We start from the raw sequence: 17,182 nt of genomic DNA, 5'->3' as shown, positions 1-17,182 counted from the left end.
ATATATATAGATATACTGTATATATAAACCAAACAAATATTGAATATTGAAGTCATACTGAAGTTAACCAAAAGAAAAAGGCATTTGGTACAGATTTACTCCTCATTGGTAAAAAAGGTATTATAATTCTTTCAAAAGATTGAATCATTTGTTGAGTTTCCCTCAAAACTCTGATATCAAAGGACAACCAAGTGCCCTCTGACAGGAAGGTTACATCTGGACATAAAGCTATGCTTTTTGCACCACTTTTCAGTAGCTAAACAATACACAGTCTTGCAAATGGCTTTGAGTGACTCCAGTGAGAGGTCTGCATCAACGCAAATGCATTATAGCTGCAGGAGGTCTAAGTATTTGCATCTTGACATCCACCATTATATAAGCAGCACTATGTGTTATTTTCCCACCCACGCGCATGGATATGTTTCAGTTCTCCATTTTTATTTATTTACAGACCTTACAGTATCTGAAAAACTTTTTGAACAAAACACAAACTCCTAACAGAAACAAACAAAAGAATAAAGAACTCAATAATAAACTGAACTGTAATCTTGGGTGTTCTTTTACATTATTTTTCACAAAAAAAAAGCCTCCATAAGTAGCCTGATGTGAGTATGAAGAACTGATTGTCTCTCCTTATTTATCTCTCCAGATACACACACTGCAACCTCGAGTGTGTTTGTGGGAGTTTCCTGCTGAAGGAGAGACCTTCTTTCCAGACGCCAGCACTCAGAGATCGTAAGTAAATGCTGTATTTTCCGTTCCGTTTTGTTTTAACTCTACCAAATCCCTGCATTACTGTGAGAATCACTGAGTTAATATATTGCAGCGAGACGATTTAATCTAAAGCTAAAAGGGCTATTAGACAGAGCGTGGGTTATGTGTGAGGCAGTATCCTATCGCCCGTCTCTTTTATTTTGACCTGACAGAAACACAAAGGCAAATAAAACCTAATTGCACAAAGACGAACTGCCAAATCCCCCATCAATGAGCCACATCCAAAAGCTAAATAATTTTCTTAAACGTATATCCTCTTTGTCAACGTCTGATCATACAATAATAAGCCTTTCAAAGTGCACCGTGAGCACCAGTGATTTACCCTCCAACACTCTCAGCCTTGCCGTCTTTCTTTAGAGACATTATGTTCATCTAGTCAAAGCTGTGTCTCGATGGAAATCCCCTGTTTTTATGACACTGCAGTAAAGGTGCGATCATTTCAACAGCAGTGATGTGTGTGCTTGTCCGCTGCGGCTTTTGCTCACATCTGCAACTCTGCATTGATTCTATGCCAGAGAGCTGAGAGCCAGGGCCGAATGGGGTCCTCTGTGATGGCCCAGTGTACCTGCCAGTACTTGAACAGAACAAGGGACTTTATAATTATGCTGTAGGGTAAAAGTTTGCAATCAATAGCGTAATCAAATCTGAAGCAACCACAAGCGTTTAAAAAAGGAATGCAYTTTAAATCCATTTAAATGAAGATTACAAATGTTTTTTTATATTTTGTCTGCAACAGACTAGTATTAAAGTGTTTCAAAGCATCCATTAATCTTTGTGTTAATCCATCAGTGAAGCCAACGCTGTATTATGCAGAACGAGTAAAATGCTTTCTCTAATTACCATATTAAATACAATTTCTGGAAACATCAAAAACATTTTGCTCATCCTCACAAGGCTTTAGCATTATAATTAATTCACTGGCCCATTTATTGTCTCGTCGTGGTTGCCACTTAGCGYAGGTAAAACCTCTTCTGTGCTGAATCACTGCCACGTATCTCACCCCGCTCTTTAATGTAGATCAGTGGCATGGGAAATTGAAATGGAAAATGTTCCTGCTTAAGTCATAAGTCATGTGCCCAAATATACCATTCACATTTAGAAAATCTGAGGGAGATCTCATAACGGTATATCTACTTTCAGAAACTGTCAAAAAAGGAGAACATTTCTGGTTTCATGTGATCAGGTGATAATCTATTTCTTAATKCAACAAATGGAGCTTGTTAATAAAATAATGATACCTGCTGTATATATTCATGCAAAAAAGTTTTGGCCGAGTAAGAAATATGTTGTACATTCTTTAGTAGGACATTTCTTTAAATTAGCAATAAACTAGACTGCTGACTTGGAGATGCTTTGCAGGCTTATCTTTGGTATCTTTTGGTATCTTTGTCTCTTGCACATGACCATATTCAGCAAAGACTCATTTTTATTATGCAACAATGCTAAAAGAATTGTGATCTTGAAAAGCTGTCGCATTATTGTYGTGGTTGTGATGTAACGAGTGAAAACATAAATACARGTGGGACTGAGCAACACCYGACATCAGTGCATTTACTGACCAATAGGTACTAATGTGATCAAATTAATCTATAAAAGTTCCCTTATCTCTTCATTTCTTGCTTGAAAGGAATCATCATAAGTTTTGAATTCCCGTCTGTTTTACAAATCATTAAACCTGCAATGTAGCAAGAGGAATATGGCATTAATCTGCAATAAGCAGTAGACCAGAGTTAAAGTTCAATTTTATCCATCATTTTTCAAATTATATTACTCTACCGCTTAATGCCATACATAGGCAATTCCAGTTATAATAAATATGGCACAATAGGACTATGGAGCTATAAGACCTTTTTAAAAGTGGTGGACAGCACAGCAGGGAGACTCACCAACTCACAGGCATAAGAGAAAAAATATTTCATTTTAGRAGGTAAACATATTTGACATTTTCCTCTAGCTGTGCCTGACAAATAAAGTGCCACTCTTGAATATCTCAGTGTTCCCACTGGAAAGGAWAGGCTAGTGTCCTTCAACACTTCACGCTGATCTGAGCAAACTGTGACRAGAAGAGAAAGCCACAGAGCACTTGGCAAGTTGATCAAACAACACCAGAAAAGACATAAAAAATATTGTGGAAGGAACATAATAAGCAAATGCAAAACTATTTCTATTGTAAACAGAAGAGTTTGCTTTCCTGCATCTCTCTGTGTATGGAGTTATGTTCTAGMAAGAAAATCCTTCTGCAATCCTTTGCTCTGCCTTTAATGATCTCTGAGTTCATGAGAGACCAAGCTAAAGAACAGCGACATCTTAGTCTCTAAAGATCCAGCACTGGGGAAAGTTGTGGTTGATAAGCAACTGCCAGGCATATTTTACTTGTGGCAATAAGATATTAAAAATGTAGAGCTAGATCTTGGCCCTTACATTAGACCAAATTCAACCAAGCATTTGCAGACGCAAAATGTGTGCGGTCAAGAACCTGTGCACACGTCGACTTCTGAAATGAGGCGCAGACTGGGGGCTAAAGTGGCGGCGATGGTTAATCTCCGTCTTTGGGGAAGACACTTCACCCGCCTTGGTCAGACGTACAGATACTGCCAGAGAAAAAATACCATCCGCTGAAAGCTGGTCATAATTTTGGCTCAGCAGAAAAAGAAACTTTACATTCATGAAGGGGGATTGAGATGATGTAATAGTTCTTGTTTTTTTATTCTCACATTACTATAATCTAGTAATTTTACAATCTGAATGCTGTACAATTTTATTTTCAACAAATGCTTATTTCCAAGTTAATTAGTTAAAGGAATGCATCATTCCATGATGCATTCCTTTAATGCATCATGGGCCATCATCCAGAGGGCCATCATCAGTGTGTGTATGTGTGTGTGAATGCTTGAATGACAGTGTAGTGTAGAACGCTTTGGGGACCTTTGAACTTGAAAGTGCTATACAAGTACAAACCATTTACCATGCAACCTGCAACATGACTTATTGATTAAAAAAACAAAAAACACTTAGACACTCCAGTCAGATATTGTTCTTAAGGACGTGGACCTGGATGCTTTGTTTTATTCAAATAATAAAATATATTAATATTTTTCTCAATGTCTTTAATTCCTTCCCTGGGATCACTGTGTTTTTGGCTAAAGAGAGGGCAGTGATGTGTGTGTTTTCTTGCAAGTGTATTTAATGCAATCTGCTTTGTGAATCCATTGCAGAAAGAAAAAAAAATCTAATTGCTTGTTTAATGCAATATAGAAAATTGATGAGATTGCTGTGCTCCATTAAGTTCTTTATGTCTGAGACATACAAACATTTAAAAAACAGCCTCCCAGTAAAGCTGTTTCCCTGAACCGAGCCCGTCCCATCGGGCTCCTCCTGAATAAGTAAATGCTTTAATACTGGCTCAGGTAGAAATCTCAGGTCAAGACGTGTCCCTTACCATTTCGTTGCATCGCTGATGTGGCAGCAGACCCAGTGCAACAGTTGCGTCAATAAAATTGATCAACTCGAATTTACACTGTAAAGGTCTCTCGAGTCGTGCATCGGGATCATCCTGCCTCGCCGACTCCATACGCCCTGTTCAAAGTTGCAGCAAACAGCAGCAGTCAAATGAATCCATCAAAGGCCAGACTGGTTTTTCCTTGTGGGAAGCATTTACCCAGATCAAAATGAGCAGACAGCTTGTCCGCCTCTTGTAGCTTATTCTTATCTTACGCCTGAAAGACTTGCTCCGCTTTATCCCCGGCCTCTCCGTGGCGGCTACAAAGCTTGACGTTTACTACTCACTGTTCCATTCTTCCTCTGCTTTAATCCTACATCTCCTTCCTGACTTCTGTACACCACCACACATATGTTTTGTTTTCTCCTTCTGCTCCTTGACAGTCGAACGCTCTGTGATGGTGAACCCCAAGAAACCGTTGAACACAACATATTTATCTGGCCCCTTGAGCTCAGAGACAGTGAGTTCCCTTGGATTTATTTATTTATTTTTCCCCCACCGTTTAGAAAGAGAGAGAGATTGCCAGCATCTTCAGAGTGATCACACAGCTGGGCTTGTGCCAACGAGGCACTGGAAGAAGAAGAAAGAATGTGGTGACATCAGTGTTGCTAATCAAAGCCGTGTACTGCGAGACTACAGTCGGCCTATGAAAAATAGGCAGCGCTTCCCTTTTCTACAAGCCTGACTGGATTAAAGCCAGATCTTTTGTTCGGCAGAGATGACAGAGGGATTTCTGTGCCAACATAAAGCCGAATGCGTGCGACCRTACATGTGTGCGTCTTACGAGTTGTGGGTGCGATCATCTCCCGATTCATCAACACGGTACGGGCCTTCTGTCACAACAGTGACGTTGAGCTTCTCTGTCACGCTGGGTGACACAGCACTCCAATTAATCACAGAAAAGTACCACTAATGAAGTCATTATGTATTCCCAGAGTTTCATCTTGACATCCACTTTTCCCAGTAAAAAAAACAACAAAAAAACGCAGACACAAAGCTACACGTAAAAAGGCTTGAAGGCATGGCGGTAATGAGTAAGCAAAAGTGGCAGTTGACAAATGAAACCAACTATGAATATGACGCCGTCGGTTATAATTAGACCTACTCTTTAAGTTTATACACTTTTCATCCTAGTGTTGCTGACATTTTTTTTTAACCTTTGCTCTAATTTTTTGTTGTCTTTTAATTTGTGGGATAATGAATGAAGAGTTGTGGGGCACAAAGTTAGAGTAGCAGTTAAATCCATAGTTTGTTACAACCTAAATATAAGGTCTCTGCCTCCTTTGGGTGGTAGATCGTTTTATTTTGGTGATAAAATAGAAGCACCAATATACATAATAAAAGCCTGAGGCTGATATAATAACGTCTGGTATGGATGATAAGCTGCTAAACATAAATATACAACGACTGGCACTTTTTACAAAGTACTCCTGTTTAATGTCTTCTGTCAAATAACGAATCAAGATTTAAAAATCATTCTGCACACGAGGTTACGCTTATTCTATACAAATCAACTGAAAAAAAATATACTCAAAGCAAAACAACCTCACTTCATAAGTGTGCACAACCTTAAGCTACAACTTTCTTGATGAACAGCTCGATTCAGTTTTAGCATTTCTTTGAACGTCTATCAACATCCAGCATCTTGACTTGCAAAKGTTTTGCCCACTTTGTGCTTCAAGGATTTCCCAAATCTACCAGACCGTGAGGACATCTTTGGGAGACCCCTTAAATTCTTAGATTTTGTTCTGGACTCTGGATTTGGGTGTAGGCTTGGATAAATTGTAACGCTGAGAAATACACATTTATTTTTTATCTCCATATTTCCAGCAGACTCAAAAGATCTTGGGTCAGAACTGACTGGCATTTAGAAGCGATTACAATTTTCTCTCTTCTGAAATAAACCCTTTTTCTGAAAAATATACTTGACTGGTGATGCTTCAATCACAGTGTTTTACTGTGGGTAGTTTTTTTTATTATTTAGTATTGTTTTTGTGTCTATGTTTTGGACATTTCTGCAGCTCCCAAAGGATTATTGTCAGGCTCTCTGTAGGCTTCCTCACAAGTTTCTGCCTTTCGTCATTTTTTTGAACACAGTCCAGTTTTTGTATTTTTTTTGTTCTCCACGCCTTTTTGTTTTTTAGTTGCTGAAGACTTTCTTCCATGTGCTAATAAATTTGAACGATTTTTTTTGTATCCTTCTCCTGATTTATATCTTCMTACAATGAGATTATTTCTGATCCTTTGCACCCTCCCTGTAAACTTTGGCTTTTGCAAAAGGATAAAAATGAGCAAATGTTTAATTGTGTGGTTTAATTCAAACCAAATTGAATTAAACCACAATAAAATGGCTTTAAATAAAGAAAGCCAATTTATTGTGGTTAAATGTTTTTGAACACAATGCCAGCAACACATTTCAAAACTTCTGGCAAATTAGCATGTTTACAACTGTGTTGCATCACCTGTTTCCTACTCGCCCTGTTGTAGAACTGAGCCACTGTGTGACTTCACTTTGTTGCAGTCACATTTTTCTTTAAGAAGAGGCAAATATAAGTGGCTCACTGCAAGCAGGTACATTTTTATTACAGAGCCTTGCTTTGGCTTTAAACTCAGTTAACAGATTTATATGCCCTCCTGTAGAAGAACAGAGGTGGGTTCAAATTCAGATTCACAGTCAAAGGGAAAGAAGTGAGGAGAAAATAAGCAAAATTGTTAAGTAAAATAGATCAAAGTTAGGGCTCTCTATCAAACTAGAACATTGTGTAACATTGTAAAAATGGGACAATGTGTGATAAAAAAGAGCTCTTGAGGTCAATTCAGGCCTATTTGCACCTWCGCTTTGAGGACACATGATGTCTTTATGTGCCTTGCTACTTTATTTTCTTACCTCAAAACAATCTTTGAACTTAGCTTTGGTAAATCAGTTAATTTCTGTTTGCAGTTCAATATTTTGATCATTAATAATGATCAAAATATTGATCATTATTCAAGAATTTAGTATTTAATATAAGAATTAAATACTCAATTCTTATATCCAATTCAATTTAACTCTAGATCAGTTTTGGAGGTTTTTTTACTCTTTCCTGTATTTGTTTGATTGTGATCTCAGTTTAGGCCAGTCCACATTATGAAACACATTGTATTACAACCTCAGCAAATTCCCGCTGGAAGATATAATTTATTAGGCCGGAGCAGCTCATTCACTCCGAAAACTGTTTTTCTTTTTTGATGTTTTTTGCTACTATTCTCTCCTCAATTGATTTGGCTATCTGGAGGCCTGAGTATGTGCAGAACTCACAAAAGTGTGCAGACATGCCTGTTGTATAGAAATGTATGCATTTTAAGAGTTTTGCAAAAAGTCTCAACAGAAATAGCTCAACAGCGCCCCCTGGTAACTTAAAAAAAAACCCTCCTCATATACCTTTACTTTATCATAAAGATATGAAATTTGGTTAACTTATAGAACTTTCCAAGATCTATACAAAACTAACTTATATCCATGCTCTAAAACAAACTGAATGCCAGCCATCTTGGAATGAACCTACGATTTTCAACGTTTTTTTACCCAGTTTTAGCCTCCGTATTTGATCAAACTCCTTCCAGAGGTTTTTATCAGTCCGTGTGAAAATCGATGAGTTTGCTCAAAAGGCACCAGTGCCTCTAAAGTTATCAAAATCTTCAACTTTTCACGCCTGTTGAAGGGCCGTAGTCAAGCCTCAAACTTCAATTACGCCCCAAAAACTMAAATTGTCGCAACTCCTGCAAAGAAAGGCTGTGGTTGGTCCTCATCTGGCATCTAGAAAATCTCAGTGATCAAGCTCCATGCTTCACTTTGAATGGTCTACATTTGACTCCCTAATCYTGATCAACATCAAACTGTGCTCAGTGACAGAAGACAAGTTGGTGTAACTCAGTGCACAGTACAGAGACATCTGGCAAAGGGGTGTGGCCTTGAAGCCCCCAAGACAATGAAGAAAAACTAACTGAGCCATAAAATTTTTATTATTTAATAAACAGAACAAAAACACAGCTGATAAACACAAAACATAAATGCAGTGCCACATACAGCRTGTTCTTCTAAAACTTTGATGCGTTGTTATRAATCAATAATGTATCCACACAGATGTGAAAATTTCTCGGGGCAATAACACAAATTGTGATTAAAAAGAAAACATCTCTGTTACTTCAAGTTTCTACTTTCCCATAGTTACTGTTGAAACATTTTTGGCCACTTTTCTGCATCTTCTTTGCATATATGTTTTTCATTACATTACTGAGCTTTAACTCTTATTTTGCGATGCAGCCGTTAACTGTGTTCACCGACTGCGTTTCTTTGAAATGTTCTTGAGGCCATGCATAAATTTTCATGCTCGTTTTCAATGTGGTGCTGCCAGTAGCCCCAAAATATCATGTCTATTCAATAAAGCTTCCCAGCATATGGAAATTTCTCTGAATTCGCTAACGATTTTCACAATATCACATGCGGAACAAAATGAGCCCGCCACAATCATTCGTAAATCATCATCTTAAATTATTTTGTATTTTGGCCTCGGCCTTCTAAATAGTGAACTCCTTCCTATCATTATAATCGTCTTTCTCTTTACTTTGTATTGAACCTTGAAAACAGAAGTGAAAATATACAATGCTTTAATGTTCTCAAGAAGGAATGACAGCTTTCAGTTCAAGACTTTACAAAGACTCCAGTTTAGAGATTGGAGTAATAAGTCCCCACAGTGCGCTAAAAGTCTACTTCTGTTTTTTCWGCTTTATTCTCTGGGTTCAGCTGTACTCTGTACACCGTGTTGAACACATTCAYGCAGCCACTTTTTYGAGAACTTTGAAACGGAATAATTGCCTTTTTTACTTGATGAACTTGATGAAGTTCATCAAGAGTCAAACRATTCCAGGACTCCTCCTGGAATCGTTTGACTTCTCCTGGAGTCAAATGATTCATATGGGCATYGTCTAATGGTGGAKTCTACGGGAAATTACCTGCATTTTTGGGGTATTTTTAATGCCCAAAACAAAATCGACACTTTCCATCTGAGAGCTTGCAGGGAAGATGACACAGCCTCAAGAGCTGCTCTGTGTGTGTGTGTGTGGGTACAGCCATGGTTCAGCTGTTATGCACACAGAGGCAGTCCTTGTGGACACCMATTATCGATAATCTTTGCTTTCCCCCCAACTTTACACTTGACAACAACACCTTCTGCATCATCGCTTTAAGTTTCAGCTACGTTTAGAGCTGGGCCGATGAAGCCACAGCTTGGTTCATTCTAGGTAAACAAAGCCAAAAAACAGCAGGAATGTAGTTCTTAAGATTTTTGAGAGGCAGTTTTCTCACCTGACATGTTTTTTTTTTTTTTTAAACAAGATTTTGTTTAAGAGGTGCTTTAAACGTTTGAATTTACAAACACAATTTTAAGGRACTACCTTAGGTTCACAGTTTCAGACTCCTTTTGTTTACCAATGACCAAGGTATTGCAAAATGTGAATCAGTCCAGTCGTTTTGGGAATTTGGCCGTAACACTATACAGTGTAAGAGAGAAATGAACAGATATCAATGAGCTGAGAGATGCCAGGTTTCATTATAAGATAATYGATGTGCTGAATAACATCACGACTTATGTTTTTCAACATTTTCTGTCAGATAAAATATGGAAAATTGATGAGAATTAGATTATGTTGAAGCTGTGAACTTCCAACAAAATGTTTCGGTGGTAACCCYTGAATGCTGCATAGTTTTCTAAATAATTTAGCAAGAAAAGATGGAAAGGAATGAAAGTGGTTTGTGAAGAGGGCTGAAGAGGACTGGGGCAATTAGTAACTATACATCTGATGGGAATCTGCAAGCCTGCTGCATTATTCACCACAACTGGAAAAAATGACCTCCATGACAGCAACATGGACAATGTAAAAAAGTGTCTTGTAAAAGCACAGGATTTCTGTGAAATCCAGCATGTGAAGTTTAGATTTTTGGTTTGGGTGGAAGCAAACCATTTAGACACAGGTTTGCATCCACCCACAGCAATATTGGATTAACATGAACAGCCACTTCGTTCAGATCGACACTTCTGTCTTTACAGTTGAGGATTGTTGTTTACAGTGCAGGCAATGTCCAGTAAGCTTCATAACGGTGGAGCTGCCGTGTCGCACGCCTCATGGCCAAGCGTTCACAGTTGGGTCAAATCTAAAACTTCGACAGAGTCCGTGCCTCCAGGAGTCAAACGATTCTCAATAGCTGAGAGCCCAGACCCTCAAAGTGCAGTACAAGGGGCGCTTCCCAGCTTTTACCARGTTGGGAAGCGATACCAGAAGAAAACAATTTACGGAGTAGTGAAGATGTTTGGAAGGCAATAAGATTAAAAACTTAAAAGAATATAAAATATTTGTACTAGTTTCAGCTCCACTTACAAAACTAATCCTTTCAACGGTTTTCTTCGGCCTCTGCATCCATGTTAGCATCCATCACGGCACGTAGAGCCTGTGTGTCATGTTCCGGCCCAAGCTCAAGAAATGTTGTTCTCCTGGCGGCCTCAACGCTCTGTCAGATCTTTGTTATGGACGTATCCATACGAGTTGTTTTCCTCAGGGAAAGAGTTTGTCTAACCTGATGAGAACGCTACAAAACCCATGTTAGAATCAATCACCAGTCAACTGTCCAACATTGCATTCCTTAACATCTACCTAGAAGTTGATTTTCTGAGTACACGCCATTTGTTTATTAATCTCCTCGCCATATCTCATAAGCCTCTCTAATAGCAGGACGATGTAAAAGTGACTTGTAAAATCACGGTATTTCTACGAAATCCAACATGTGAAATTCAGAATTTTATCCTTTTTTTTATTATAATTAAACAATTACTGAAAAGGAAATGTTGCCTCTTGTCATTTACTTCAAATGATTTAAATAGACTGTTAATTGTAGCTTTAAGGCTGAATGTCAATGAAACCTGTTGCATACTTGTCATTTTGTAAGCATAGCTCAAAATGTAAATTTWACAAAAATGTAACAACATATTTTGAGCTTTTTATGCTATAATGTCAGAAACATAAATGTAAACTCAAGAGGCAGCAGTTTTCAATTCAAAGCAACAACGCTGCTCAGCTAAGCCACAGAACAAGATGTTCAGACTTAAAGTTACCAGAGGCTCCATTTTCTTTAACTCTTTTGAGATTAACAAGCTTGACAGCAGAAAACAGACACAGAGAGACAAGCAAAGTGAAGAAGAAGAAAAAGAAAACTGTCAGATTGGTTTGGAAAAACAAAACAATGCCGCAGATTCGTACTACAGCAGCCTCCGAGGACATCCGAGCAGCCGCGCACACACACACACACACACACACACACACCCCTACTGGTTTTGGTGTATTAGCAGGACACTTTTTTCAAACCAGTTTTTTGCAACACTAAACAGTCACCCCTTTCCACTTATGCTAGAAAGATGTAGTAAGTTGTCAAAAATCTTGTTTGAGCTACACAACATAAATCTCACTTAAAAATGTAAATACACACATCAGAACTCAAAATACAAGAACCTGATACAATGCTGTATTAAAAGGACAAACGATAATGAGGTGCTTGGCTCCGCCCATGACACCAACAGTAATTGTCAGGGCCAACTTTATTATCAGGACCATGGCATACACATACACAAACATGAAATTTATGTGTATTAAGAAGTCCAAACATGGCATTATGGAGTATAACTACACATAAAGTGGACAGCATTTTACACCACCTTCACTAAGAACTAGAGCAACAATTCTATTTGTGAACATAAAGATAAATCTTAATGGCAAAATTAAATGAATTGCATGCCTATTGTTAAATCAGAGATTAAACAAATTGTGTGAACACGATGAACTTACTCATATCAGTAGAAATACAGCTGAATATTTTTAAAGTACAATAACAGATCTATACCAAACAATAGATGGTGCAAAAATGTCAGTATGTTTACATATTCTGTTTAACAAGCAACTTGCCATTATAACTCAAACTGTGTCAACCCTCCTTCTGCCTCCACAAGATGAAATATTTAAACTGTCCATTAGTGATATCAGAACACAGAGATTACCTCTGGTCTGGCTCTAAATATCCCATGTGTGCTGCTGATATCACTGATGGAAAATTCATTACAGTCACATAGACTATACAGTATTTTCTTTTCTTTTCAAAGTTACGCCCCGATTTCTCACAAAATCTCTTATGTTTTGGATAGAACGACTAGCTAGAGCAGGATCCTCAGCCTTTTTGCATTGCTGGCATTCTATCATAGTGGCCAGTTGTCCTTTCTTGATGTGTTCGCCAAAGTGCCTCATTACCGCAGCAACCTCTACGGGAGACCATGGATGCTTTTTTGCTCTTCTAGCACTTTCCAGAGATGCTAGAAAAAAGACAAATAAACCATTATTGAACTCCACTTATAATGAAGAAATGAAAACAATTGTGTTTGGTATATTAATTGTTAACTTCTCTTTGTTATAAATTATGCAATGCCTGTTAATTTCCCTTTTAAAATGTGCATTCATAAAGAACATACATTAGTGGGACAAGCTATAGAAATGAGCATGTAGGTTGCACAGATGAAAATTTCTGCCAATGCCAAACAGCATACTTGCTTGGTATGAATGATTGATTATTTGACTGAATTCTGAAAAAAGGATTTTTCATAATTTAAAATTGCATTTGTTTGACAGACAGGCCTCAGCAGTGGGTGAAGAACCATCCAAAGCCAAAAGACTTGTTCGGCCTTCTCATTCTGGTCCCTAGTCTTTTTTTCCCAGTGAAGGAGATCCCACTCAGAACCATCTTGCTTCAGTTGTGCGTTTGAGCTTAAGTAGGTTGGTGTTTTGTGACTTGTGCAGGTGTGGTGATTTACCAGAATTTTTATTTGTGTTCTTTTTTCTGCGGGGTTCCATGTTCTTCTGTTTTAGTTTTCTGTTGAGTTCTTTCCCCTTAGCATCTCTGTGTTTACTTTGTGCTGAAAAGAGCAGATAAAAAATAATGATCTGGATGAGCATTTATTTGTTGTAGGTAGGTTCCTTAAACTGTGAAGTCCAATACACTCCTTTATGGGGTCAAGCAACTAATAGATGAATAGTTTATTCTCTTAATGATTAAACCCAGATTTACAGTTTAGAYTTGTAGTTTTCAGTGATACATATGTATGTGTGATATGCTAAGTGCTACTACAAGAGACACTGAGTTGAGTTATGAACTAAAATAAGACTAAAGCAGTGAGTAAAAAGTTGACCAGGTTCTGCAAGATCAAGGAGGAGAGCACAGAGAGAGCCAAGCAAACCTGGTAACTAATAAGAGAAATTCCACCAAATGTATCTTAACTGTTGCCGTGACAAACAAGTTAAGGTCTGATTACACTGTGCATCATTTTATAGCAATCAAATAAGGTGACATGTTAGTAGACCAATTATAATGGCTAACCTTGTGATAATGATGCAGACGTGCCTGGAGGTTCCTCCACAGGTTGCTTAGTTAACAGTCCTGCAGAATCAAAGTCATAAAATATAAAATACTTCATTACAAACATATAAATAGCAAAAGATGAGTAGAAGTAATTGACAGGTTGATGGACAGAAAAACAATTTCTACTTAGACACTGGTATATTCTTAAACCACAAACTCATTGATTTACCTGACAAAATATACCATATAGTACTCGTTTAGCTACTGTATTGTGACAAAATAATTTCCATTCCGTGTTTAGCTACAAAATATTAAAGTATGTTTTTAATCATGCAAGGCACTTTGTATCACCGTGTTGCTGAAAAGTGCTATATTCATAAATTTAACTTGACATATGTAAAACCTGCAATAGACTGGCAGCTTGCCCAGGGTGTACCCTGCCTCCTGCCTGTTGACAGCTAGAGATATGCTCCAACAGACCCTCACAATCCCACAAGGGACAAGGGTATACAAAATGGATGGATATATGTAAAACACTGTGCTTACCAGTCTGTGAATCTGTGAAATTTCCTTCATCAACCTCATGGTCAGGATCAACCTCTCCATCATCGGCCTCACTCTCAGCATCTGAATCAGTCAACTCTAGGTTGTCTAAAATAAATTGCATTGCCTTATTGAATTAGGTTAAAGTGCTATAGATTGCCAACACAATGTCCAAGAATTTCTACATTTCCTGAAGTTTAAACGTATTTACCTTCGATTTCAATCTCATCAAGCGTCTTGCCTTGAAGGCTTCTAAGAGATCCTTTCTCCATGGCAAGCAGCAGTTTTGATATCTTGGCCAGTTGGGTAGTAGCCTCAGGAAGTCTGTAATATTCACGATGAACGCGAATATCATGGCCTAGAAAATTAGCAACTTGGTCCAACTCATGATTCTTGAGGTTTAAGATCTGAGACAAAGTTGCAACATGTTTGCGCAATTGTGTTGATCTGAGAAGCTCAGGGTTTTCAGCCCCACATTCATTGGCATAAACCCTCAAACAGTCCTGTCCTCTGTAGGGAGTCAGACAATGAGGTCTGGCAAACAGGAACAGGTTATCTGCCAGAACTCCACAGTCTTCTCTCTTTTCTATAAGACGTGTTATGGCATTCACCATATCTGGTGAAAGTAGCACTGCAACCTTGCGGCCTTTTTTACCCCTTATTTCAACACGACTGAAGTGTTGACAAAGGTTAAGTTCAAATTCTGTCAGTCCAAATGCGACATCCTTATGCAGGGGACTTGTGTCTCTCTCCAGAAAGCCATTCATTGTCATCTTTGAAATTTCTCCCCCTCTTCTCCTGTTAAAAAGTATTACATTTGCCATGGTGGCTTTACACAGTTCACTGTATACCTTTGGTGAACTATGGTCTTCCAAGTCCTTCAATGCTTGTTCTGTAGTCTTTTCCAGATGTCTGTGAAGACGCTGAACATCTTCTGTAAAAGGAAGAGTGGAAGGCTTGTTGAAGTGCCGCTCGTTCAATGTAGTTAAAGCGGTATGAGAGATGAGTTCAGACCACTTTGTAGAATAGAGTGTTTTGAAACTCTGCGTTGACTTTATCAGCATGCTGTCTTGTGCCATGAGTGCTCTGCAATGTAAAATATCACTGACTTTCTGCAGTGAGTGACCTAACTTTAGAGCAAGGCTTGGAGTACGGTAGTGGTGCTTTTCTTCATCATATCCAGATACTTTCTTGACTGCTTTGATGACCACATCAAAATTTGCAGGTCTCACAGCATCCTCAAGAGTATGTATTGAGAATTCCTTGCGAAGTGTAAGCAGAAGTCTTCCAGATTCTCGGAGTCTCTGGCGAATGTAGTCATATTTGGTGGGATCCTGTCCATATTTGTTAAAGAATGATTGGGCCAGCTGTAGTATACAGAAGTCACTTCGCACAGTAGAAGTGATCTCATCATCTTTCATAACAGCCAACATGTTCCAAACCCCTGGTGATATCTGCTGACACTGAGCGGACTCATTCATAGAGGCCAAAGACAAAACTTTTTTTCTTCCAATCGCTGAAGCAGCTTCTATTGGTTTTGAAGAACATTTGCGAACATGTCGCCACAGATCTCGTCGGAGATATAATCCCTGGCAGTATATGCAGTGAATGTAGTCTTTTTCATTGTACTTTTTCTTTGATGTGCGTCTTGGTTTCAGTGATCCAAATCCACTCTTCAAGACCTCCGAGTTATGACTATGGTTTCCCTTGTTGCGAAGCTTCATAAGCATTTTTATACGTTGTTTGGACTTCTTGGGAAGACTCAAAACTTGAGCAACGTCTGCATGTGTTTTCTCGTGAGTTTTTAAGTGACGTGTAAACTTTGTCTGTAGCTTTCCACAAATGTAGCAGTAAGTTTTATTTCTGAGCAAGGATGATGTGTTTGAGACGTTTTCAGCCCTACCATCAGCACCATCATTACCAATTATGTCTTCAGCATCAGTGTTTGAAGTAACTCTTGATACTTCAAGCTGACTTGAGCTGATCACATCTTTAGATAATGATTCTGCAGCTTCATAAATGGACTCTCTTTCTTCCTCTACAAAACTTTCTTGGTCGTCACTTTCCTTTTTGGAAATATATTTGCTGGTGGAGACCTCACAATTCTGTAGTTGTTTGTGACTGATTTTTAAAAGCTCTGATCTGTCATCCCAAGAGAGGTCTGAATCATCTACAGAATCAGGAACATACTCCTCTTCTGATGATGTCACTTCATTTGAACTTTGTTCAGTACAGACCTGTTAATGATTAAACACACACACACACAAATATATTTATATTGTATACATTGAAAGCATTCCAGAAATAATATTTCTACTAAAACCTTACCAACTGAAGTTCAGTGATGTTAATTTGTTTAACATAACACTTTTTGTGCCAGGACTGGTTGCAAACTAGACAAAGAAAAATKAGAATTGACAGCGGGAGGTAGAATGATAAGTATTTTAAAAGTGGTGCTGCAGCATGACTCAATTTCAAAATACAGCACAGCTACACATGAAATAATTTTTTAGAAGTGTTCCTGTGGGATCATATACAAAAGATGAACCCAATTCCCATTCTCAAAAAATTACCTTTGCATCTCACACCACTCCATTTCAGAGGTGCAAAAGGTCCTTCACATGACACACATTTTTCTAAACTTGGCATTTCGTCAGGGATGAGATCGTGATCACAGTCCTGTTAACCAAAAAAGTGTAATCATAAGACAAGAATTTGATCTTGTCACTTGTGTAGTGTAGAGTATCAAAACCAATTAACTGTTATAATTAATTGGTTTTGAATTGTAATAATTATATGTTTGAACAGCACTTAATATTCTCATGGCTATTTTAGAAAATAAAAAGGTTATTGGAGATAAAACTTACCTCAGGTGAGTTGCCTGAAAATAATTTGAATGCATCCAAATCAGCAGCCTGACAAGACATCCCTATGGA

At 38.2% G+C, this 17,182-nt stretch overlaps 2 protein-coding genes across 3 annotated transcripts in view; one reads left to right on the top strand and one right to left on the bottom strand.

Moving 5' to 3' along the window:
- frmpd3 (FERM and PDZ domain containing 3) overlaps window positions 1–17,182 on the top strand; it is a 118,669-nt gene that overhangs the window by 57,319 nt on the left and 44,168 nt on the right. For both annotated transcript variants that reach the window (XM_008420024.2, XM_008420020.2), the window contains exon 3: window positions 650–735. The gene's annotated coding sequence lies outside the window, so the exon portion shown is untranslated. The remainder of the gene's footprint in view (window positions 1–649; window positions 736–17,182) is intronic.
- On the bottom strand, window positions 11,898–17,176 carry LOC108166655 (uncharacterized). The gene is made up of 8 exons (XM_017307156.1): window positions 17,114–17,176; window positions 16,820–16,925; window positions 16,575–16,639; window positions 14,458–16,483; window positions 14,250–14,354; window positions 13,722–13,781; window positions 13,159–13,260; window positions 11,898–12,663 (listed from the first exon to the last, which is right to left on the bottom strand). Exons 1-8 carry the CDS (start codon window positions 17,171–17,173, stop codon window positions 12,428–12,430), a joined length of 2,760 nt encoding a protein of 919 aa, XP_017162645.1. The 5' UTR covers window positions 17,174–17,176; the 3' UTR covers window positions 11,898–12,427.

This window comes from Poecilia reticulata, linkage group LG10 (assembly GCF_000633615.1).
Source record: "Poecilia reticulata strain Guanapo linkage group LG10, Guppy_female_1.0+MT, whole genome shotgun sequence".
Lineage (NCBI taxonomy): Eukaryota > Metazoa > Chordata > Actinopteri > Cyprinodontiformes > Poeciliidae > Poecilia > Poecilia reticulata.
Note: the sequence above shows the minus strand (reverse complement) of the source record. Positions and strands in the feature narration are given on the sequence as shown.